The sequence below is a fragment of the Rutidosis leptorrhynchoides genome, chromosome 11, assembly GCF_046630445.1.
Source record: "Rutidosis leptorrhynchoides isolate AG116_Rl617_1_P2 chromosome 11, CSIRO_AGI_Rlap_v1, whole genome shotgun sequence".
NCBI classification, from domain to species: Eukaryota; Viridiplantae; Streptophyta; class Magnoliopsida; order Asterales; family Asteraceae; genus Rutidosis; species Rutidosis leptorrhynchoides.
The window spans coordinates 406,629,356-406,655,070 of NC_092343.1; the positions used below are offsets into that span (position 1 = coordinate 406,629,356).

General features: G+C 34.5%; 2 protein-coding genes across 7 annotated transcripts in view; both read left to right on the plus strand.

Annotated features, from left to right (window-relative positions):
• Positions 1 to 17,807, plus strand: part of LOC139876179 (uncharacterized) — a 49,265-nt gene extending 31,458 nt beyond the window's left edge. The window contains exons 3-4 of the mRNA XM_071863475.1: positions 16,918 to 17,045; positions 17,127 to 17,807. Of these exons, the coding sequence (XP_071719576.1) occupies positions 16,918 to 17,045; positions 17,127 to 17,807 (809 nt within the window). The remainder of the gene's footprint in view (positions 1 to 16,917; positions 17,046 to 17,126) is intronic.
• A 2,999-nt stretch (positions 17,808 to 20,806) lies between these two features.
• Positions 20,807 to 23,839, plus strand: LOC139876530 (probable LRR receptor-like serine/threonine-protein kinase At3g47570). Of its 6 annotated transcripts, XR_011768167.1 has the most exons (5): positions 20,807 to 22,034; positions 22,324 to 22,362; positions 22,675 to 22,797; positions 22,914 to 23,316; positions 23,731 to 23,839. XR_011768167.1 is itself a non-coding variant. In XM_071863868.1 (4 exons), the coding sequence occupies exons 1-4, from the start codon at positions 22,629 to 22,631 to the stop codon at positions 23,780 to 23,782; spliced, it is 423 nt and encodes a 140-aa protein (XP_071719969.1). In that variant the 5' UTR covers positions 20,807 to 22,628; the 3' UTR covers positions 23,783 to 23,839. The 6 variants fall into 6 exon arrangements, 3 of the variants coding, with proteins under 3 accessions (XP_071719969.1, XP_071719968.1, XP_071719967.1); XR_011768166.1 differs by having other exon boundaries at positions 20,807 to 22,362; XR_011768168.1 differs by lacking the exon at positions 22,324 to 22,362.
• Positions 23,840 to 25,715: the final 1,876 nt, after the last annotated feature.

Consider the following 25,715-nt stretch of genomic DNA (forward strand, 5'->3'; position numbering starts at 1 on the left):
AGTACGTGAAACTACATTCTATGGTTGAATTATCGAAATCGAATATGCCCCTTTTTATTAAGTCTGGTAATCTAAGAATTAGGGAACAGACACCCTAATTGATGCGAATCCTAAAGATAGATCTATTGGGCCTAACAAACCCCATCCAAAGTACCGGATGCTTTAGTACTTCAAAATTTATATCATATCCGAAGGGTGTACCGGAATGATGGGGATATTCTTATATATGCATCTTGTTAATGTCGGTTACCAGGTGTTCACCATATGAATGATTTTTATCTCTATGTATGGGATGTATATTGAAATATGAAATCTTGTGGTCTATTATTATGATTTGATATATATAGGTTAAACCTATAACTCACCAACATTTTTGTTGACGTTTTAAGCATGTTTATTCTCAGGTGATTATTAAGAGCTTCCGCTGTCGTATACTTAAATAAGGACGAGATTTGGAGTCCATGCTTGTATGATATTGTGTAAAAACTGCATTCAAGAAACTTATTTTGTTGTAACATATTTGTATTGTAAACCATTATGTAATGGTCGTGTGTAAACAGGATATTTTAGATTATCATTATTTGATAATCTACGTAAAGCTTTTTAAACCTTTATTGATGAAATAAAGGTTATGGTTTGTTTTAAAATGAATGCAGTCTTTGAAAAATGTCTCATATAGAGGTCAAAACCTCGCAACGAAATCAATTAATATGGAACGTTTTTAATCAATAAGAACGGGACATTTCAATTGGAGTGTATATACCAATAGTACATACATCTAAAAGCTGTGTATTGTACGAGTATGAATACGGGTGCATACGAGTAGAATTGTTGATGAAACTGAACGAGGATGTAATTGTAAGAATTTTTGTTAAGTAGAAGTATTTTGATAAGTGTCTTGAAGTCTTTCAAAAGTGTATGAATACATATTAAAACACTACATGTATATACATTTTAACTGAGTCGTTAAGTCATCGTTAGTCGTTACATGTAAGTGTTGTTTTGAAACCTTTAGGTTAACGATCTTGTTAAATGTTGTTAACCCAATATTTATAATATCAAATGAGATTTTAAATTATTATATTATCATGATATTATGATGTACGAATATCTCTTAATATGATATATATATACATTAAATGTCGTTACAACGATAATCGTTACATATATGTCTCGTTTCAAAATCATTAAGTTAGTAGTCTTGTTTTTACATATGTAGTTCATTATTAATATACTTAATGATATGTTTACTTATCATAATTTCATATTAACTATATATATAACCATATATATCTCATCATATAGTTTTTACAAGTTTTAACGTTCGTGAATCACCGGTCAACTTGGGTGGTCAATTGTCTATATGAAACCTATTTCAATTAATCAAGTCTTAACAAGTTTGATTGCTTAACATGTTGAAAACACTTAATCATGTAAATAACAATTTCATTTGTTTAATATATATATATATATATAAACATGGAAAAGTTCGGGTCACTACAGTACCTACCAGTTAAATAAATTTCGTCCCGAAATTTCAAGCAGTTGGAGGTGTTGACGTATCTTCTGGAAATAAATGCGGGTATTTCTTCTTCATCTGATCTTCTCGTTCCCTGGTGAACTCTGGTCCTCTACGAGCATTCCATCGAACCTTAACAATTGGTATCTTGTTTTGCTCAAGTCTTTTAACCTCACGATCCATTATTTCGAAGGGTTCTTCGATGAATTGAAGTTTTTCGTTGATTTGGATTTCATCTAACGGAATAGTGAGATCTTCTTTAGCAAAACATTTCTTCAAATTCGAGACGTGGAAAGTGTTATGAACAGCCGCGAGTTATTGAGGTAACTCAAGTCGGTAAGCTACTGGTCCGACACCATCAATAATCTTGAATGGTCCGATATACCTTGGATTTAATTTCCCTCGTTTACCAAATCGAACAACGCCTTTCCAAGGTGCAACTTTAAGCATGACCATCTCTCCAATTTCATATTCTATATCTTTTCTTTTAATGTCAGCGTAGCTCTTTTGTCGACTTTGGGCGGTTTTCAACCGTTGTTGAATTTGGATAATCTTCTCGATAGTTTCTTGTATTATCTCCGGACCCGTAATCTGTCTATCCCCCACTTCACTCCAACAAATCGGAGACCTGCACTTTCTACCATAAAGTGCTTCAAACGGCGCCATCTCAATGCTTGAATGGTAGCTGTTGTTGTAGGAAAATTCTGCTAATGGTAGATGTCGATCCCAACTGTTTCTGAAATCAATAACACATGCTCGTAGCATGTCTTCAAGAGTTTGTATCGTCCTTTCGCTCTGCCCATCAGTTTGTGGATGATAGGTAGTACTCATATCTAGACGAGTTCCTAGCTTGCTGTAATGTCTGCCAAAATCTTGAAATAAATCTGCCATCCCTATCAGAGATAATAGAGATTGGTATTCCATGTCTGGAGACGACTTCCTTCAAATATAGTCGTGTTAACTTCTCCATCTTGTCATCTTCTCTTATTGGCAGGAAGTGTGCTGATTTGGTGAGACGATCAACTATTACCTAAATAGTATCAAAACCACTTGCAGTCCTTGGCAATTTAGTGATGAAATCCATGGTAATGTTTTCCCATTTCCATTCCGGGATTTCGGGTTGTTGAAGTAGACCTTATGGTTTCTGATGCTCAGCTTTGACCTTAGAACACGTCAAACAATCTCCTACGTATTTAGCAACATCGGCTTTCATACTCGGCCACCAAAAATGTTTCTTGAGATCCTTGTACATCTTCCCCGTTCCAGGATGTATTGAGTATCTGGTTTTATGAGCTTCTCTAAGTACCATTTCTCTCATATCTCTAAATTTTGGTACCCAAATCCTTTCAGCCCTATACCGGGTTCCATCTTCCCGAATATTAAGATGCTTCTCTGATCCTTTGGGTATTTCATCCTTTAAATTTCCCTCTTTTAAAACTCCTTGTTGCGCCTCCTTTATTTGAGTAGTAAGGTTATTGTGAATCATTATATTCATAGATTTTACTCGAATGGGTTCTATGTCCTTCCTGCTCAAGGCGTCGGCTACCACATTTGCCTTCCCCGGGTGGTAACGAATCTCAAAGTCGTAATCATTCAACAATTCAATCCACCTACGCTACCTCATATTCAATTGTTTCTGATTAAATATGTGTTGAAGACTTTTGTGGTCGGTATATATAATACTTTTGACCCCATATAAGTAGTGCCTCCAAGTCTTTAATGCAAAAACAACCGCGCCTAATTCCAAATCATGCGTCGTATAATTTTGTTCGTGGATCTTCAATTGTCTAGGCGCATAAGCAATCACATTCGTTCGTTGCATTAATACACAACCAAGACCTTGCTTTGATGCGTCACAATAAATCACAAAATCATCATTCCCTTCAGGCAATGACAATATAGGTGTCGTAGTTAGCTTTTTCTTCAATAACTGAAACGCTTTCTCTTGTTCATCCTTCCATTCAAATTTCTTCCCTTTATGCGTTAATGCAGTCAAGGGTTTTGCTATTCTGGAAAAGTCTTGGATGAACCATCTGTAGTAACCAGCTAGTCCTAAAAACTGGCGTATGTGTTTTGGAGTTTTCGGGATTTCCCACTTTTCAACAGTTTCTATCTTTGCCGGATCCACCTTAATACCTTCTTTGTTCACTATGTGACCGAGGAATTGAACTTCTTCCAACCAAAATGCACACTTTGAAAACTTAGTGTACAATTCTTCCTTCCTCAATACTTCTAACACCTTTCTCAAATGTTCACCGTGTTCTTGGTCATTCTTTGAGTAAATAAGTATGTCATCAATGAAAACAATGACAAACTTGTCAAGGTATGGTCCACACACTCGGTTCATAAGGTCCATGAACACAGCTGGTGCATTAGTTAAACCAAACGGCATGACCATAAACTCGTAATGACCGTAACGTGTTCTGAAAGCAGTCTTTGGAATATCATCTTCTTTCACCCGCATTTGATGATACCCGGAACGTAAGTCAATCTTTGAATAAACAGACGAGCCTTGTAGTTGATCAAATAAGTCGTCGATTCTCGGTAGTGGGTAGCGGTTCTTGATGGTAAGTTTGTTCAACTCTCGGTAGTCGATACACAACCTGAATGTACCATCTTTCTTCTTGACAAACAAAATAGGAGCTCCCCACGGTGATGTGCTTGGTCGAATGAAACCACGCTCTAAAAGTTCTTGTAATTGGCTTTGCAGTTCTTTCATCTTGCTGGGTGCGAGTCTGTAAGGAGCACGAGCTATTGGTGCAGCTCCTGGTACAAGATCTATTTGAAATTCAACGGATCGATGTGGGGGTAATCCCGGTAATTCTTTCAGAAATACATCGGGAAATTCTTTTGCGACGAAAACATCATTGATGCTCTTTTCTTCAGTTTGTACTTTCTCGACGTGTGCTAGAACAGCATAGCAACCTTTCTTATTAGTTTTGTGCCTTCAAATTACTAATAAGATGTAGCTTCGTGTTGCCCTTTTCTCCGTACACCATTAAGAGTTTTCCTCTTTCTCGTATAATGCGAATAGCATTTTTGTAACAAACGATCTCTGCTTTCACTTCTTTCAACCAGTCCATACCGATTATCACATCAAAACTCCCTAACTCTACTGGTATCAAGTCAATCTTAAATGTTTCGCTAACCAGTTTAATTTCTCGATTCCGACATATATTATCTGCTGAAATTAATTTACCATTTGCTAATTCGAGTAAAAATTTACTATCCAAAGGCGTCAATGGACAACTTAATTTAGCACAAAAATCTCTACTCATATAGCTTCTATCCGTACCCGAATCAAATAAAACGTAAGCAGATTTATTGTCAATAAGAAACGTACCCGTAACAAGCTCCGGGTCTTCCTGTGCCTCTGTCGCATTAATATTGAAAACTCTTCCGCGGCCTTGTTCATTCGTGTTCTCCTGGTTCGGGCAATTTCTAATAATGTGGCCCGGTTTTCCACATTTATAACAAACTACATTGGCATAACTTGCTCCGACACTACTTGCTCCGCCATTACTCGTTCTGACACCATTTGTTCCTTTCGTTCTGTTAACCCCTGGTCCATAGACCTCACACTTCACCGCGCTATGACCATTTCTTTTACACTTGTTGCAAAATTTGGTGCAGAACCCCGAGTGATACTTTTCACACCTTTGGCATAGCTGCTTCTGATTGTTATTGTTGTTGCGGTTATTATTATTGTTGGGATGATTGTTGTAGTTGTTGTTGTTGTTGTTGGGCCGTTGGTTGTAGTTGCGATTGATGTTATGATTGTTGTAATTACTGTTGTTGTTGTATTGGTGATTCTTATCACCGTTTTCCTCCCACTTTCTTTTGACTTGCTTCACATTGGCCTCTTCAGAAGTCTGTTCTTTAATTCTTTCCTCGATCTGGTTCACTAGTTTGTGAGCCATTCTACATGCCTTCTGTATGGAGGTGGGCTCGTGTGAACTTATATCTTCTGGGATTCTTTCCGATAATCCTTTCACAAACGCGTCGATCTTCTCTTCCTCATCTTTGAACGTTCCCGGACACAATAGGCATAATTCTGTGAATCGTCTTTCGTGCGTGGTAATATCAAATCCTTGGGTTCGTAACCCTCTAAGTTCTGTCTTGAGCTTATTGACCTCGGTTCTGGGACGGTACTTCTCGTTCATCAAGTGCTTGAATGCTGACCACGGTAGTGCGTAAGCATCATCTTGTCCCACTTGCTCTAGATAGGTATTCCACCATGTTAATGCAGAACCTGTGAAGGTATGCGTAGCGTAATTCACTTTGTCCTCTTCAGTACACTTACTTATGGCAAACACCGATTCGACCTTCTCGGTCCACCGTTTCAATCCGATCGGTCCTTCGGTTCCATCAAATTCCAAAGGTTTGCAGGCAGTGAATTCTTTGTAGGTGCATCCTACATGATTTCCTGTACTGCTAGATCCAAGGTTATTGTTGGTATGTAGCACAGCCTGTACTGCGGCTATGTTTGAAATAAGAAAGGCACGAAATTCATCTTCGCTCATATTCAAGGTGTGTCGAGTAGTCGGTGCCATTTCCTTCAAAATAGTCAAATGAAACGAGTTAATCATATAGAATATCAAGAGTAGTCAATAGTATTTCGTAGCGTAATATGAACTTATTTATAAAAGCTCTTTCTTCATATTAGCGTTTTATACTCTTTAATTCGGGTAGTACCTACCCGTTAAGTTCATACTTAGTAGCTAACATACCATTTCAACTACTACAATTCTATATGAAAAACTAATCACAAAAACAATATATATATATATATATATATATATATATATATATATATATATATATATATATATATATATATATATATATATCATATTCAAGCCTTTATACAATAACTTGCAAACTTACAATACCGCTATTTTACATATAGCATGAAATATAGCACATAAAACTTTGATACAAAGTAGTTGCGAAGATAATTCTAGTTAATAAATAAGGCGTTCAGCAAAGGCAATAAAGACACGTAATTCATACGTCCAGAAACAAGTCATGCATTCTGGTTTTACTAATACCACTTCCCATCCTTGGTTTTGTGGAACATAACCGTTGTGACCGATAGTAAGACAATGTGTTGTACCGTCGTCAAAAGGATGAAGGTTACGTAATGACCAACAGTCTCGTAATAACCTAAAAACCTCATTTCTTACCCCAATTACCGACTCTGTCACTTGTGGGAACGTTTTGTTTAATAGTTGTAGCCCGATGTTCTTGTTCTCACTTTGGTGAGAAGCGAACATTACTAACCCGTAAGCATAACATGCTTCTTTATGTTGCATGTTAGCCGCTTTTTCTAAATCACGAAGTCCTATATTCGAATATATTGAGTCAAAATAATTTCTTAACCCGTTGCGTAAAACAGCATTTGGGTTCCCCGCAATATATGCGTCAAAGTAAACACATCGTAACTTATGGATTTTCCAATGTGATATCCCCCATCTTTCGAACGAAAGCCTTTTATAAACTAAGGCATTCTTGGAACGTTCTTCGAATGTCTTACAAACTGATCTCGCCTTAAATAGTTGTGCCGAGGAATTCTGACCGACTCTAGACAAGATTTCATCAATCATGTCTCCGGGTAGGTCTCTTAAAATATTGGGTTGTCTATCCATTTTGTGTTTTTATACTGTAAAATAGACAAGAGTTAGATTCATAAAAAAATACTTATTAATACAAGCAATTTTTATATATATCATAAAGCATAAGAACACTATATTACATATATTACACCACACGAATACAACTATCTTATTCCGACTCGCTCGTTTCTTCTTCTTCGGTTTTGGTTCGTTTTGCCAAGTTTCTAGGGATATATGATGTTCCCCTAATACGAGCCGTCGTTTTCCACATTGGTTTAGAAAAACCTGGTGGTTTAGAAGTTCCCGGGTTATTGTCACAACTTAAGAAATACGGGTGTGGACGATACATATAAAGTTCATCGGGTTTGGAATCAAATTTCTCTATTTTTATGCCCTTTCCCTTATTGTTCTCTTTTGCCTTATTAAATTGTGTTGGGGTAATTTCTATAACATCATCGGAATCCTTGTCGGGATCCGATTCATCGGAGAATTGGTAATCCTCCCAATACTTTGCTTCCTTGGCTGAAACACCATTGACCATAATTAACTTTGGTCGGTTGGTTGAGGATCTTCTTCTACTTAACCGTTTTATTATTTCCCCCACTGGTTCTATTTCTTCTTCCGGTTCCGATTCTTCTTTCGGTTCCGATTCTTCTTCCGGTTCCAACTCTTCTTCAGGTTCCTCTTCGGGAACTTGTGAATCAGTCCACGAATCATTCCAATTTACATTTGACTCTTCATTATTATTAGGTGAGTCAATGGGACTTGTTCTAGAGGTAGACATCTATCACATAATATCAAACTCGTTAAGAGATTAATATATCACATAATATTCACATGTTAAAAATATATAGTTTCCAACAAAATTTGTTAAGTAATCATTTTTCAAATAAACACGGTCGAAGTCCAGACTCACTAATGCATCCTAACAAACTCGATAAGACACACTAATGCAAAAATCTGGTTCTCTAAGACCAACGCTCTGATACCAACTGAAATACAGTTGGGGACAACCACCGTCCCACCCAGTGCCTTTCCAGCTAACCGCCTGGTGACCACTGAGTGTACCTCAGATACTGATTTTAGGGCCTGCCTCTCGGCTATTTCCAACCCTCGTAAGGGATCGCAAGGAGTAAGAGCCAATGCTTCGTCACAGGTAACACTGTGAGAACCTCCTTTACGACTAACCCACCACACATGGACGGCGTTATACCAGCTCTGATACCAACTGAAATGTCCCGTTCTTATTGATTAAAAACGTTCCATATTAATTGATTTTGTTGCGAGGTTTTGACCTCTATATGAGACGTTTTTCAAAGACTGCATTCATTTTAAAACAAACCATAACCTTTATTTCATCAATAAAGGTTTAAAAAGCTTTACGTAGATTATCAAATACTGATAATCTAAAATATCCTGTTTACACACGACTATTACATAATGGTTTACAATACAAATATGTTACAACGAAATAAGTTTCTTGAATGCAGTTTTTACACAATATCATACAAGCATGGACTCCAAATCTTGTCCATATTTAAGTATGCAACAGCGGAAGCTCTTAATAATCACCTGAGAATAAACATGCTTAAAACGTCAACAAAAAATGTTGGTGAGTTATAGGTTTAACCTATATATATCAAATCGTAACAATAGACCACAAGATTTCATATTTCAATATACATCCCATACATAGAGATAAAAATCATTCATATGGTGAACACCTGGTAACCGACGTTAACAAGATGCATATATAAGAATATCCCCATCATTCCGGGACACCCTTCGAAGTACTAAAGCATCCGGTACTTTGGATGGGGTTTGTTAGGCCTAATAGATCTATCTTTAGGATTCGCGTCAATTAGGGTGTCTATTCCCTAATTCTTAGATTACCAGACTTAATAAAAAGGGGCATATTCGATTTCGATAATTCAACCATAGAATGTAGTTTCACGTACTTGTGTCTATTTTGTAAATCATTTATAAAACCTGCATGTATTCTCATCCCAAAAATATTAGATTTTAAAAGTGGGACTATAACTCACTTTCACAGATTTTTACTTCGTCGGGAAGTAAGACTTGGCCACTGGTCGATTCACGAACCTATAACAAATATGTACATATATATCAAAGTATGTCCAAAATATATTTACAACACTTTTAATACATTTTGATGTTTTAAGTTCATTAAGTCAGCTGTCCTCGTTAGTAACCTACAACTAGTTGTCCAAAGTTAGATGTACAGAAAAAAATTGATATATATTATCTTGAATCAATCCACGACCTAGTGTATATACGTCTCAGGCTAGATCACAACTCAAAGTATATATATTTTTGGAATCAACCTCAACCCTGTATAGCTAACTCCCACATTACTGCATATAGAGTGTCTATGGTTGTTCCAAATAATATATACACATGGGTCAATATGATATGTCAAAACATTTGCATACGTGTCTATAGTATCCCAAGATTACATAATATATTAGAATACATGTATAATACAATATAAGTTAGCTAGGATATGATTAATATAGATTTGTTACCAATTTTCACGTTGCTACAACAAGAAAAATTATCCAATCTTGTTTTACCCATAACTTCTTCGTTTTAAATCCGTTTTGAGTGAATCAAATTGTTATGGTTTCATATTGAACTCTATTTTATGAATCTAAACAGAAAAAGTATAGGTTTATAGTCGGAAGTATAAGTTACAAGTCGTTTTTGTAAGAGGTAGTCATTTCAGTCGAAAGAACGACGTCTTGATGACCATTTTGAAAAACATACTTCCACTTTGAGTTTAACCATGATTTTTGGATATAGTTTCATGTTCATAAGAAAAATCATTTTCCCAGAAGAACAACTTTTAAATAAAAGTTTATCATAGTTTTTAATTAACTAACCCAAAACAGCCCGCGGTGTTACTACGACGGCGTAAATCCGATTTTACGGTGTTTTTCGTGTTTCCAGGTTTTAAATCATTAAGTTAGCATATCATATAGATATATAACATGTGTTTAGTTGATTTTAAAAGTCAAGTTAGAAGGATTAACTTTTGTTTGCGAACAAGTTTAGAATTAACTAAACTATGTTCTAGTGATTACAAGTTTAAACCTTCGAATAAGATAGCTTTATATGTATGAATTGAATGATGTTATGAACATCATTACTACCTCAAGTTTTCTGGATAAAGAAACTGGAAATGAGAAAAATGGATCTAGCTTCAAAGGATCCTTGGATGGCTTGAAAGTTCTTGAAGCAGAATCATGACACGAAAACAGTTCAAGTAAGATTTTCACTCGAAATAAGATTGTTATAGTTATAGAAATTGAATCAAAGTTTGAATATGAGTATTACCTTGTATTAGAAAGATATCTTACTGTAAATAAGAAAGATTTCTTGAGGTTGGATGATCACTCTACAAGATTGAAAGTAAGCTAGCAAACTTGGAAGTATTCTTGATTTTATGAAACTAGAACTTGTAGAATTTATGAAGAACACTTAGAACTTGAAAATAGAACTTGAGAGAGATCAATTAGATGAATAAAATTGAAGAATGAAAGTGTTTGTAGGTGTTTTTGGTCATTGGTGTATGGATTAGATATAAAGGATATGTAATTTTGTTTTCATGTAAATAAGTCATGAATGATTACTCATATTTTTGTAATTTTATGAGATATTTCATGCTAGTTGCCAAATGATGGTTCCCACATGTGTTAGGTGACTCACATGGGCGGCTAAGAGCTGATCATTGGAGTGTATATACTAATAGTACATACATCTAAAAGCTGTGTATTGTACGAGTACGAATACGGGTGCATACGAGTAGAATTGTTGATGAAACTGAACGAGGATGTAATTGTAAGCATTTTTGTTAAGTAGAAGTATTTTGATAAGTGTCTTGAAGTCTTTCAAAAGTTTATGAATACATATTAAAACACTACATGTATATACATTTTAACTGAGTCGTTAAGTCATCGTTAGTCGTTACATGTAAGTGTTGTTTTGAAACCTTTAGGTTAACGATCTTGTTAAATGTTGTTAACCCAATATTTATAATATCAAATGAGATTTTAAATTATTATATTATCATGATATTATGATGTACGAATATCTCTTAATATGATATATATACATTAAATGTCGTTACAACGATAATCGTTACATATATGTCTCGTTTCAAAATCATTAAGTGAGTAGTCTTGTTTTTACATATGTAGTTCATTATTAATATACTTAATGATATGTTTACTTATCAAAATATCATGTTAACTATATATATAACCATATATATGTCATCATATAGTTTTTACAAGTTTTAACGTTCGTGAATCACCGGTCAACCTGGGTGGTCAATTGTCTATATGAAACCTATTTCAATTAATCAAGTCTTAACAAGTTTGATTGCTTAACATGTTGGAAACACTTAATCATGTAAATAACAATTTCATTTAATATATATATATATAAACATGGAAAAGTTCGGGTAACTACAACCATTACCATTACCACCTCTATTACCAGCATTATTACCATTATTACCACCTGCAGCAGGAGTAGTAGAACCCGGCAGAAGCACCGTACAATCCTTAGCAATGTGTCCCTGTTTAGAACACCTCTTGCAAGTCACGGTACAGAAACCATCATGAGCCTTGTAACAACGTTGACACACACGTTGACTGCGGTTATTTGAACTAGAAGTATCCTGCTTTTTCTGCTAACCTTGGCTTTGATTGCGGTTATTATCCCATTTTCTCTTCCCATTATCAGCTTTCTTAACAGTCTCTTCACTGGGTTCGGTTACAGCAGGCTTGCTTCTTCTCAAGATCTTATCATTCAACTTATGAGCCATCGACATCGCGGCCTCAATAGTCTGGGGCTCACTAGATTCAACCCCATGCTCAATTTTCTCGGATAGCCCATCAATGTAAGCTTCAATTTTAAGATTCTCATCGGCATAAACATTAGGGCGCAACAAAGTCAACTTAAAGAACCTCTGATCGTAGGCATCTAATTCGGTGCCCTTCATTTTCAAGTTTTTAAGTTCAACCTCTAACTTCTTAAGCTCACCCCTAGGTCGGTAGCGGGTGATCATTCTTTCCTTGAAATTAGTCCAAGTTAAACCATAAGCCACATCATTTCCCAAACTGTTAACCAAGTTGTTCCACCAGGTCAATACACTATCCTTCAAAGTGCAGCTAGCAAAACTAACCTTGTCCTCCTCTCGGACTCGACTAACCCTGAAAATAGACTCGATTTTCTTGAACCAGCGGGTAAGTCCTATGGGTCCTTCTGTACCACTGAATTCCTGTGGACGACTTGCCATGAACGTTTTGTGGGAGCATCCCACCTGATTGTTGTTCGCATTAGCATTTGCATTAGCATTTGCTGCTATAGCAGCAGCTATCCCTTCGGTAACAAGACGTTGGATACGGGCTTCGTTGGACTCTCTAGGAGGCATGATCTTCAAAACAGAATAACACAACCGTTAGTACTAAGAATAATACCAGTGTTATAAAGGAATAGATCGAGCTCGAAAAGATTAACCATTAAAATAATAGTCAGTAACCACTATGAGTAATAACATGACAGTTATGATTTTTATAGAAATAACCACCACATGCATACATATTTTATGATAACATCATACAACATACATAGCACCTAACATACATGATCTACATTACGCATAATATAACATGCCAAGAGTCACAACATCAGAAATAAATGTGATAATGATAGTAGATGTCATAAAAATAACCATCCATACATAATGAAAAACATCCCATAACAAAACCTTAATAAAATCCTCTGTAAAATGCCGTACATAATCCAAAAATGTATGTATGAAAGGACATTAAGTCTTATGAAATAAATTATCAATCATGAATCATCATATCACATCTGCTTAGAGCGGGTGTGATAAACTGGGCCAGCATGAGTCTCAGCAGGTGGCTCATACTTCCGCAACTTTCATTTCACTTCTTCCAACTCTGCCTTTAAACCACGAACTGTGCTCTCTAGAGCCTCGAACTTAGCGTCAACTTTACGGTTACGCTTACGATTCTCGAACCCAACGTTGTTATTGAAGCTAACAAATGAATCCATACTAGCTCGAATCTAGTCCATCATCTCGTTATGTGGTAAAGTACGCATACAATCACTAAGCGCATTAATACGCGTCACTTCATTGTAAGCCCTGTTCATATGAGTAAGGGTGGAAAAGTAGTAGTGAACAGGATCATCGATCTGGGGTTGACCAGCACGGTGTCTGGCAGCAGCCGGAGGAGCAGGAGCAGCAACGGAGTTATCGCTCAAAGTCGACATCTGCAAACAGTAAAACCGCAAACCATATACCAAATAGGAATAAATGCTAATGATATAACTCATACGAAATGAAATGCATAATAATGCTATAGCAAAAGGGTCGGGCTGTAGACTAGACTCTAATGCACCCTAAGAACCACGGGTTGACCACAGTAAGACCGCCTAGTTCCCTACAACCAGAGCTCTGATACCAACTGTGATGGCCCCGTCAAAACACTTAACGGCTCCGTCACTTGGTCCCACAGCTTGATCGAACTTAAATGAATTTAACAAAAGACATTGCATTCTTTTACTTCAAAAGTTTCCCAAAAAGGAAAGCATACCAAAATATGTAGTTTAAAAGTAACCCAACATATTATTAATCCAAAGTTGACACAAAACATTGTCAACAACCCACAAGTATTAATTATTCAAAAACCAAATGCAAGCCAAAGTTTCATAAATTGTTTCATAAAAATCTGCCCAAATGCATGCAGACTCTTCTAAACATAGCGGAAGCATCACATAAACTCAAGTACCTGTGAAAACATGCGAGTAAACTGTCAACACAAAGGTTGAGTGAATTACAGGTTTAAATAATTGAATAAACTTTAGACCACAAGATTTAAAAATGTTAGAAAACATTAAACATTATTTCATTATCAATGAGCCACCTGGTAATCACTTAACCCTTTATTTACCCTTGCCAAACACAATAAAAATATACACTGGACAGTGTATCTACAACAAAATACGAAGTACTAAACATTCCGATTATAAATTGCTAGCGCGACTAGCTCAAAATGGGGTTGTCAAACCCGATAGATCTATCCGTAGGATTCGCGTTCACCGATAGAAAACAATGATTACAGTTACCAGACTAGGGAATATTTTTGTCCAACTCACAATGAATAATGTAAATTTAATTGTCACTTGTGTCTAAACGTGAAATAAAATGCATGTAATCACATCCCAAAAATATACTTTGAAAAGTATGTAAAAACGGGACTATAACTCACCTTAATAGTAACGAAGAAACCACACAAAATAAGCGAACAGCAAAAGTAGTACAGTGATCAGGAATGATCATAACGCCGACCTATAAATAAAGCAGGTCGATATAAATAACTAACTTAGGTCAAGTCTTAGTATGATAGCTATTGTACATATTGCAAGTAGTCATAGAACAATACTCAATATGCATCGGTTTAATCGGAATAGCTTACGGACACACACTTTCTGTTTTTAGAAAGTTTCTATTTTTAGCAGGTTTCCATTTTTGGAAAGTTTCTATTTTTGAAAAGTTTCCAAATTTAGAAAGTTGCTATTTTAGGAAAGTTTATAAGTTAGGAAAGTTTCCTTAATTAGAAAGTCAACAAAAGTCAACTGAAAGTCAAAGTCAACCGAAAGTCACCTCAAAAGTCAACCTTGGTCAAACATGGTCAACGTAAATTTTAAAAGTGTAAGTTGTAATAATAATGTAAGTTATAATGTTTAATAAAGTTAAATATGTCCAATTATGTCATAACATAAGTTTAATTAAATTAAAATGAATTATTAAAGTTAATATAAGTTTAAATGATATAATTAATATAACATAAGTATTTAATTAATTAATTAAATATTAGTCATAATATAATTATTATTAAATAATAATAAATTTTAAATCATATCATAAGTATTATTAATTAATAATGAATTATTAATCATATCATAAGTTTCTAATTATAATTATTAAATCATAAGTATTAAATAATTAAATTATAATTAAATAATAACTAAGCCTTATAATAATTAAATAATTAATTAATCCTTATTATAAGTCTTATAATAGTGATCTCATAATATAAGTTTAATACTTATTATAAGTATTTTCCATTAATAATAAAAGTATTATTAATCATAAGTTTAATTAAAATGTTAATTAAATCATAAGTATTAATTAAATGATATAATAAATATATCATAAGTTGTAAATAATAATAATTACTTTTTTATCATAAGTAATTAAATGATAATGAAATCCATTATTTATATCATAAGTTTAATAATTAGTCATAAGTTTTAAATCAAAAGTTCATCGGGTCGTATCCTGAGCCCCGGGTGTCGGTTTTCGGCGAGCCTTACATTTATCTCCGCCTAATCAAACCACCCGACACTTTGGTACACTCAAGAACACACCATGAACAGCCCACAAGTCGTGATGTACAGCCAATACACTACTTGGAACTCCAATTCAATCAAAAACGTGTTTTAGACGTAACGGGTGATTCGTGGCCCGGATTGAGATGACCGGAACATGGAAGTTCGTCCCACCATCAGTCCTAACACACTAACACACCCTAAAGTCACCAAATATGGTCACAAAATCGGACCAAACCTGGTTCATACCAAAATCACATTTCAATCTTAACAAAATACCACTTTGATCATATCTAGGGCTCCGGAAATCGAAACGACATGAATCCGGAGTCTAAAATTAATGTCTTGATGAGAGGAACTCATATAGATACTTTATTTTAACTTTTATATCAGCCAAAATATCAGAAATACACGAAAAAGCTGCTGTCCCAATTATATCAAACCGAAAACATATGTTTACGAGTAATTCTATGCATACAAACACCATTACAACAACAAGTAATCATCATACTATTAATATGAAATCAAAATACAGAAATATAATGAAAAATCAAAAGTTCTAGGCTTAGGGTTTATACCCTAATCAAGAAACGAGAAGTATAATCGCGTAGAGAACGGAACGAGGAACGCGTTGGTGTTAATTGATCCTTGATCCAAGCTATAATAATTGATGAAGATGATGATGTTTGGTGTGTGGTTGGCGACGGCAAAGAGGGAGAGGAGAGGGAGGAGAGCACCAAAAATAATTAGGTTTCTAAATAAAATTGATAAAATGGAAAATAAGATTACAAATGAGAAAACAAGGGGAGTATACTCCCTCCCTTGGAGTTTCGGCCGAAGGTGGGGTCATGGGGTGGGCCCCATGGCCTAATTTTTCTAAATGGTTATTTCCTGATGGCCCGAAAGCCCGAACGAATCCCGAAACGCGAAAACACCCTTACGCGATTAAAAATCCGGAGAGATAACAAACGCGCGACGAAAAATAAATATAAATACTCTATATAATTATATGATCTTAAAATATCATATTTAAAATAATTAAGATTTAAATATCTCAAAAACGCGACCGTTGGTTTAAAAACCGAAAAGATTCGCCGGATAGAAATCCGCGACACGTAGAAACGTATAAATTAAAATATGAATACAATTATTCACATAACACTTAATAATTAATATATTATTATTAATATGATAATATAGGTCATAGAAATGGCGTAGCATAATTAACAGTTAACGGTCGTTAAATATTTAACGGTAAAAGATAACGGAAAAAGTAGGGTCGTGACACTAACCAACACATGACAAATTCTACAATAAATTTTGAGTCCTATGTAGATGTTAGTGATTTAAACCTCACTGTAGGGCATCCAAATGGGACTAAAGCTAAAGTTACAAAAATTGGAAATTTGAGGTTGTCAAAACAAATTGTTTTACAGGATGTTTTGGTTGTGCCAGACTATTGTGTTAGTCTTTTGTCATTTTATTGTCTCATAAGAGACAATGATTTGTTTATTGGTTTTGATAAAATTGCTTGTTACATTCAGGACTTAACATCAAAGAAAACCATGATGACTGGTAATCAATATGGTGGCTTATATTGGCTCACTGGAAATGAAAAAGGTATTATCACTGATAATTACATGATTAATACAAGCTGTTTAACTAAAGAATTATGGCATAATAGACTTGGGCACCCTACTGATCAGGCTTTAAATCATTTAAAAGAAAGTTTGTTTTATCAAGAATCTGATTTAAACACACCTTGTGATATATGTCATCAAGCTAAACAAGCAAGAGAACCATTCCCTTTAAGTGAACATATTTCAAAAGAATTAGGAGAATTAATACACTTGGATGTGTGGGGTCCTTACAAGATTCAAAGTTATAAAGGTTATAAATACTTCTTGACTGTAGTTGATGACTACACCAGGGCTGTTTGGGTATATTTGTTGAAATTTAAATCTAAGGTGTTTGAGTGTGTTGAAAATATACATAACTTACTGATAAATCAATTTAATAAGAGAATTAAAATGATAAGAAGTGATAATGGTACTGAATTTGTGAACTCTAATATGAATAAATTCATTCATGACTTTGGGATTGTCCATAAAACTTCTTGTGCTTACACACCTCAGCAAAATGGTATTGCTGAGAGGAAACATAGGCACTTGCTAAATGTTGCAACGGCTCTTATGTTTCAAGGGGGGATTCCTCTTAGGTTTTAGGATGAATGCATTTTAACTGCTGTTTACTTGATCAACAGGCTAACTAGCTCTATTTTGCATGGCAAGTGTCCCTTTGAGTTAATTTTTAAAAGAAAACTAAATCTTTCTCATATAAGGGTTTTTGGCTGTCTTGCTTTTGCAACTGTATTAAATAATAATGATAAGTTTTCTCAAAGGTCTGAAAAGTGTGTGTTTTTAGGGTATGCACACGATAAAAAAGGTTATAAACTGTACAGTCTTGACAAGAAAAATGTTTTTGTATCTAGAGATGTTAAATTTTATGAAAGTTTTTTACCTTTTAAAGTAAATCAACAAAGCAATAAAGACTGCACATATACTACTCTTGTTTTAAATCAGTTAAACTTTTTTGATAAATTTGAAAATGACAGTCATTCAACCTTAAGTCCCAATGATGATGGGAAAGATTCTAGGGATAATACTGATGAAAGTGACAGTGATGGTAGTTCTGAGGATAGTTCAAGTGATCATACCAAAGATTCTGCTTTGGAAAGATCACCAGAACATACCAGGACAGGACAGCAACACTGAATCTTCACAACATAATGATAATCAAACCCCTGAGGGCACTTCTAAAACAAATCAAAATACTTCCACACCTTCTTATGTTTTTAATCCTACTGTTAGAAGGTCTCAAAGAGATACTGTCATGCCAAAAAGATACAATGAATATGTTGTTGAAGGGAAAGTCAAATATGGAATTAATAAGTTTGTCAATGATTCAAATCTGTCTATTGAAAATCTGTCTTTTGTCACTTCTTTAAATAAACAAAGTGAACCTACATCTTATTGGGAGGCTTCTAAAAGTAAGCATTGGACTGATGCAATGAATAATGAAATGGAAGCCTTATATCATAATAACACCTGGGAAATTACTGAATTACCTGAAAACAGAAAACCTATTGGTTGTAAGTGGGTTTTTAGAATAAAATATAAGTCAAGTGGTGAAGTTGATAGGTATAAAGCGAGGCTAGTTGCCAAAGGCTTTAATCAAAGGGAAGGAATAGACTTTGATGAAACATTTTCACCTGTTGTGAAAATGGTCACAGTCAGATGTCTTATTAATGTTGCTGTTCAAAATGATTGGGACATATTCCAATTGGACATCAACAATGCCTTTCTCTATGGTGATTTAGATGAAGATGTTTTTATGACTTTACCACCGGGTTATTTTAATCCAAATGATAATAGAGTCTGCAAACTTAAAAGGTCTTTATATGGATTAAAGCAGGCTCCAAGGAAGTGGAATGAAAAACTTACTTCATGTCTTTTAGAAAATGGTTTTCAACAAAGCAAAAATGATTATTCCTTATTCACCAAAAATAATAGTAATGTGTTCATTGCTTTGTTGGTTTATGTTGATGGCATTGTTATCACAGGGAACTGCCTAAATGAAATTAATAATGTTAAATCTTTTTTAAGCAGTAAGTTCAAAATCAAAGATCTTGGTATATTAAAATTTTTTCTTGGTATTGAAGTTCTCAAAACTGAAACTGGTATTTGTTTAAATCAGAGAAAATACACTTTAGATCTTCTTACTGAATTTGGTTTACTTGGTTGTAAACCAAGTAAAACTCCTATTGAACCTGGTTTTAACTCAAATAATGAAAATCAAATAAATGATTTATCATTAAAAAATATAAGTGAGTATCAAAGACTTATTGGAAAGCTGATATATTTAACACTCACTATACCTGACATTTCATATTCTGTACAAGTCTTGAGTCAGTTTATGCATGCACCAAAAGTGTCACATTTGAATTGCGCCTTTAGAGTTTTAAAATATCTTAAACATTCTCCAGGTAAAGGTATTTCTATTGATAAAACTGCTAATTTCAAACCTGAGTTGTGTGCATATGCTAATTCTGACTGGGCTAAAAGGTTAATGGGGAGAAAGTCTGTTATAGGTTTCTATTTGTGTTTAAATGGGTCTTTAATTTCATGGAAAAGTAAAAAAAAAAAAGCCACTATTTCCACATCATCAGTAGAAGCAGAGTACACTACATGGCTCTTGCTGATGCTTCTTGTGAGGTTATTTGGGTTTTAAAAGTACTTAATGAATTTAAAGTGAAAAATGTTATTCCTGTAAAAATATTTATTGATAATTCAGCTGCTATTAAAATAGCTACTAATCCTGTCTTTCATGAAAAGACAAAACATTTTGATATTGATCTCCATTTTGTTAGAGAAAAAATAACCTCTGGAATTTTAATTACTGAAAAAATTGATATTTTCACAAAAGGGTTAAGTTCATATCAACATGAACTTTTCTGTAAAAAAAACTAAAACTGGTCAATTTGTTTAGCAATTAGATTGAGGAGGGGTGTTAAATTGATCAATCTAATTGTTTGTCATATTATATTTGTTCTCATTGCATGATTAGAATGTGCAGGTTTATAAAGAAGTGTTGTTTTGTTTGTTAAAGCTTGAAGCAAGTTGAGATGATTATTTGAAGTCATGCTGCTAGAAGGTTTTAGGTCCTTTGCAAATCAGGTGTTATTTGTTGTAAATCGACATACCTAGTATGGAGGTTTCTCAAGTAACACAACGCTGGGATGTAGTTAGGCCTAATTCTTAATTCCAAGGACTTATTATGTCATTTACTAAAAGTTTCAAAGTTAAAGGACTAGTTTGTAATTAGTCTTTTTAGTCGGTGTATCAAGTTGATATATCCAAATTAGAATTAGGGTTTGAGATCAACTCATTCATTCGATTTGTATTTTTCTCTTATAACATTCTCTGGTTCTGTAAAAAGTTGATTTCAGTTTTATTGTTTAGATTCATCTAGTTGATGAATCATTGTGGTTGTGAATCTTCTCTTTGATAGTTTCATTGAAGTGTTGGTGATTTCATCAGTTTTAGTAATCGTTTATGTTTCTGAGTATACAATCTTGTATTCTCGTGTGTTAATCTTCGAGTTTGTTCACATCCCTAGGTGCTATACCTAACACGTTTAAATCTTTAAATAACCTTCAAATATGAACCTTCGAAATAAAATCTAACATGCGAAATACCAAAGTTTTTTGGTAATTTAACTTCCCATGTGTTCATTGATGCCCTTTATAACAGCTTCCATGGAAACATTCCTGATACTCTCTCCCAGTTATCCAATTTATCGTAACCTCGATTTTGGAGTTAATCATCTTTCGGGCACTTTACCTCCTTCGTTTTTCAAACTTTCATCTTTAACGCTCATCGAGTTGCTCGATAATAAGTTTTCGGGCACTTTACCAGCTGATTTCGCACTAAAATTTCCTCGATTAACATATTTAAATCTTCCTATGAACAATTTTTCCGGAACCATTCCCGTTTCGTTGTCTAACGCCACCAATCTTGAACATCTAGCACTAGATGATAATGCCTTCACCGTAACTGTACCGAAATTCTACCGACTGCAAAGATTAAATTGGTTTGCAATTGGTCGTATAAACTAGGGTTTGCAAATTACGATGATCTAGACTTTGTATCAACTTTAACCAACTGTACCACCTTGAATTATTTGGATTTTGGTGATAACAGATTTGGAGGACTGTTGCCGAAAACAATGTTTAATTTTACACAACTTGCAAATATTGCAATAGGTGATAAATTAATCTCAGGTAACATCTCATCTGAGATTGGGCAACTGGTTAGCATCAAAAGATTGTTTCTATACTCGACCGATTCAGTGGTGTAATTCCGGATTCGATCGGGAACAAAATTTAGAAAGACTGTCTCTGTATGGAAACTCGTTATCTGGTTCTATACCGTTATCGGCGGGAAATTTGACCCAACTGATCAGGCTGTTATTACATTATAACAATCTTAACGGAACTGTAAGTTTATCAAACTGCAAAGGGTTACAAGGGATTTCTTTTTTATGTTTCTGTTATTGGAAAAGCAGGGACTAAATACTACTAATATATAAGGAATATGGGGATTTAATAGAAAATGAGAAAGAGGTGAAGGGTTGAGAATGAAATTCCCAAGACCGATACCTGTTGTGCGATTCCCCCAAACCATATATCCTCTCCGCTGTTGTCGATGGGGACCACCGGTTGCCTACGGCTGCCGCCACTTCTCTTTTTGGCCATCGTTCCACCACTCCGGATTGTAATTTGAAGCAATTGAGCTTCAATTTGTCAACGATGCTACGGCGGATGAGTTCGGTGGTGGTTCGCTGCTACTTCGGTTTACCTGTTTCAATTCGAGCTAACGTGTAAATCAGAGGTTTGTAATTCGTCCTTACCACTGTTGTACGTGACCATTAATACATCCTACATTGATTTCAGTTCGTTGGTTCGGATATCATAATAACAATTGAATATTACTATCGATATCGATTGTTTATAGATTTATAACTTGAATTGAGATCGATGACATTGAGCCAATCCTCTATTTATAGAGTACTTTTTTAACGTCTAAAATCTTAAGTTAGGCAAGGAGCCTTATGATACTAGTTGTGCTGTAATCTACTGTGTTTCTTTACTCATGTGATCTCTTGTACAATTACAATTAGGAGATGATGTAGACAACTTCACTGATCTTAATAATCCAGGTTTGGATTTCTTCTTTTACTTTTTCATTCTAACATTAACATGAAGGTTGATTGTTAACATACGCTTAACTTGATTACCAATATTTTATTATAGTTATAGTGATTTTCAAGGGAATGATTTCAAGGCTCTTGTTTGTTCGAACCCAATAGTGGGGCTGGAGAACAACAACGAGTCATCCAAACACCTAAATTTTCTACAATGATTGAATATCGTAATAGATGTAGCTACTGCTTTAGATTATATTCATAACCAATGTGAATCGCCAATGGTTCATTGTGATATCAAACCAAGTAACGTTTTGCTCGATTCAGATTTTGTTGCTCATCTTGGTGATTTCGGGTTAGCAAGGTTTATTCAACAGACTACATTTGGCGTTTCTATAAGCCACGACAGTTCAATTGGAGTAAAAGGAACTGTTGGGTATGCTGCTCCAGGTATATTTGTGTGTGTCTGCGCACACTCAAGTACAATGGTTAATTTGAGAAATAAGTTACTTTATTAAATCTGTTTCAATAGTTCTAATTTTTTGTTCAATGTGTAAAATGTGCAGAATATGGAATGGGAAGTAAGATGTCACCCTATGGTGACATTTACAGCTTTGGAATTCTCCTACTAGAATTGTTTACGGGCAAACGTCCTACTAACAACATGTTTAGTAACAGTTTGAATCTTCATGACTATGTGAAAATGGCTATACCACATCAAGTTATGGAGATATCTGATCCTGTTCTATTCAAAACAAAACAGAATGATAATTTGATTGCAGGTACTAGTGAAAGTGAAATATATGGGCCGATAGAAGAGGGTTTGATTTCAGTGTATCGAATTGGGACTGCATGCTCGGTTGAATCGCCTAGAAGCCGCTTAGACATCAGCAAAGTCATTGACCAACTGCATTTTGTCAAGGAAACTTTTCGTGAAAGTTTGGATAAAATCTATCTAAGTCATCAAAGGTATCACTTTATATTTCATATGCTACCTACACATACCATGAAGTCTTACAAATTATATTTTCAGCTAACTTTCTCGCTTTATATAACATGAATGGATGTTAATCCTGTATTAGTCAACATAATAATCAAGTATTGTTAGTGACTGTTTTAACCGGTAGTTATACTTATGACGACTACTTTAAGCAGTTGGGTCACATATTTTGTCTGGTTCTACTGTTATAATACATGCCCTAATAGGCTATATTTCTACGTTATATCATGAACAGAACAAATAGAAAACTCTGTTCTGCTCTTTTTTCTCTGTTTTGCTTTGTCTATCATTTTTTATGTCCGAATAAAATGAATATAAAAATCACAAATTAATGAAAATGCAACTATAATGATCCATATCCGATGTCCTTTGTTAACTTTCAGGTTACGAAGTGGAGCTCGGGTTTCATTGACCATGCGACCGCAAGTTGTCTAAGTACTTATTCTTCTGAAGAAACTGTTTGGAATATAGAAACGTGTATTCAAAATCGTGTATTCAAAATCGTGAGAGGCTTCTAAAAGACATGTTCAAGTTGTTGGTTTATAGCTTTCAGTTTATTTGAAATAGTATGGAACCACATGCAACGTGTATGGATGTGTAGTGGCTTTATTTATTTATTTATTATTATTATTATTATTATTATTTTTTTTTGGTGTAAACCTCTCATTCAGTCCGTTTCTCATTAATAATGATGAGTTGAATTTGGCTAAATGTGTTGGTTACTATCATATACTTAACATATGGTAGTCTCAGAGCCACCTTCCTATACCTAAACAAAATAGCAATTTTCGTCTGTGTTTCTGTTGAACATGAGTGATGACAAGACTCTTACGAAAATACCTCACTTGGATCGATAATATGACCGTTGGAGTGAGCTTATGGAGAATTTGCTAAGGGCCAAAGGACTATGGCATATAGTTGAAGAAGGTTTACAGATCCAAATTGGGAGCGACGATAAGTGAAGCATGACAAAAACAACTCGAAGACGATCGAATGAAGGATCATCAGGTGGAACATTACTCGTTTCAAGCGCTTGATCGATCTGTTTTGAGCATATTTTGGATCGCAGTACGCCTAAAATTGTATGGCATTCGATGAAGTCAAAATTTGGTGGCAATGTAAAAGTTAAGAAGGCACTTCGGTAGAGTAATGTCCCTGTCAAGTAAAACAAAATGAGGAGCAATGTCGAGAATATCACTGAAGCATAAATAAATTGTGGAGAAGACACGGACAATATGTCAATCGATCTACTACAAAGTACGCTTGTTGTTCACAAGCAGAAATTCAAGCGTATGGGGGTGGACAATGAAGAACAAGCTCTTAAAGTAGAAGACTATTCAAGTGGTAGAGGTAAAGGTCGAGGAAAACTGTCAACTAGAGGTTGGGATGAGCAAATTAACCGAAATACTGAAACCCAAACCGGTACCTGCACCGAAATGCCGTACCGAAAGGGATTGGGTATAGGTTTCGGTTCTTAATTTTGAGAAAATTCGGTTTCGGTAATTCGGTATCAGTACCGGTTCGGTATTAAAGAATCGATTTTGAATACCGAATTATGAAACAAAAAAAAAACAAAAAAATAGTCCATTCAGCAATGGAAATAGCAACTTCAACCTGATTATACGAAAAAAGTGGTGTAGCATGTGAGATGGTAAATAATGAGTAATTTTAACTTCAAATCAACATAAAAAGGTTATAAGTATATTGACAGGAAACACTTTGTAGATTAAATTTAGTAGATACCCATTGTCCCATTATGCTTAACATATATCTCCTCTACAAAAATAATTTAACTCTTTTCATTCTATACCTGATTGATTGATTGTAATTCTAGAACCTCTATATAAAAGCATTAGACGCTTCTTTGTTCTTAACTCACAAAAACTTATCCTAACTCAAAAGGTAACAAACAAATACTAACTTTTAAGCTTGTTCATGATTAAATTACTCGAGTCTTGTGATATGGAAATGGAAATACACATAAAATGACATGGATAAAAAAATACACATCATAAAACAATTAAAAAAAACATTTCAAGGTATCAAATTACACCTCAATTTTATTATTCTTAACATTATTATATTACCAAAATTAATTTTTTCTAAATAAACCCCCAACTTTGATCAAAATACAAATCGACCCCCAAACTGAATAACTGAATTTTGAATTGTATATGTGGTTTGTATGTTTTGGATTGTTTTGATCAAAATACAAATCGACTCCCAAAACTATGAATTCACTATTCCTAACATTATCATATTATCAAAATCCACTTTTTCAAAATAACCCCCCAACGTCGCGAGTTAAAATTTTCCAATAATACCGTTGAACTCGAAATAATTTTACGAACACAACGCAACTAACTAC

What these genes read in the sequence shown, in the direction of transcription:
- LOC139876530 (XM_071863866.1), top strand. Translation starts at nt 22,629, where the DNA reads ATGGTTCATTGTGATATCAAACCAAGTAACGTTTTGCTCGATTCAGAT. An exon ending in TGTTGGGTATGCTGCTCCAG is followed by an intron (nt 22,798 to 22,913) that starts GTATATTTGTGT and finishes TAAAATGTGCAG; the next exon opens with AATATGGAATGGGAAGTAAG. An exon ending in ATCTATCTAAGTCATCAAAG is followed by an intron (nt 23,317 to 23,730) that starts GTATCACTTTAT and finishes GTTAACTTTCAG; the next exon opens with GTTACGAAGTGGAGCTCGGG.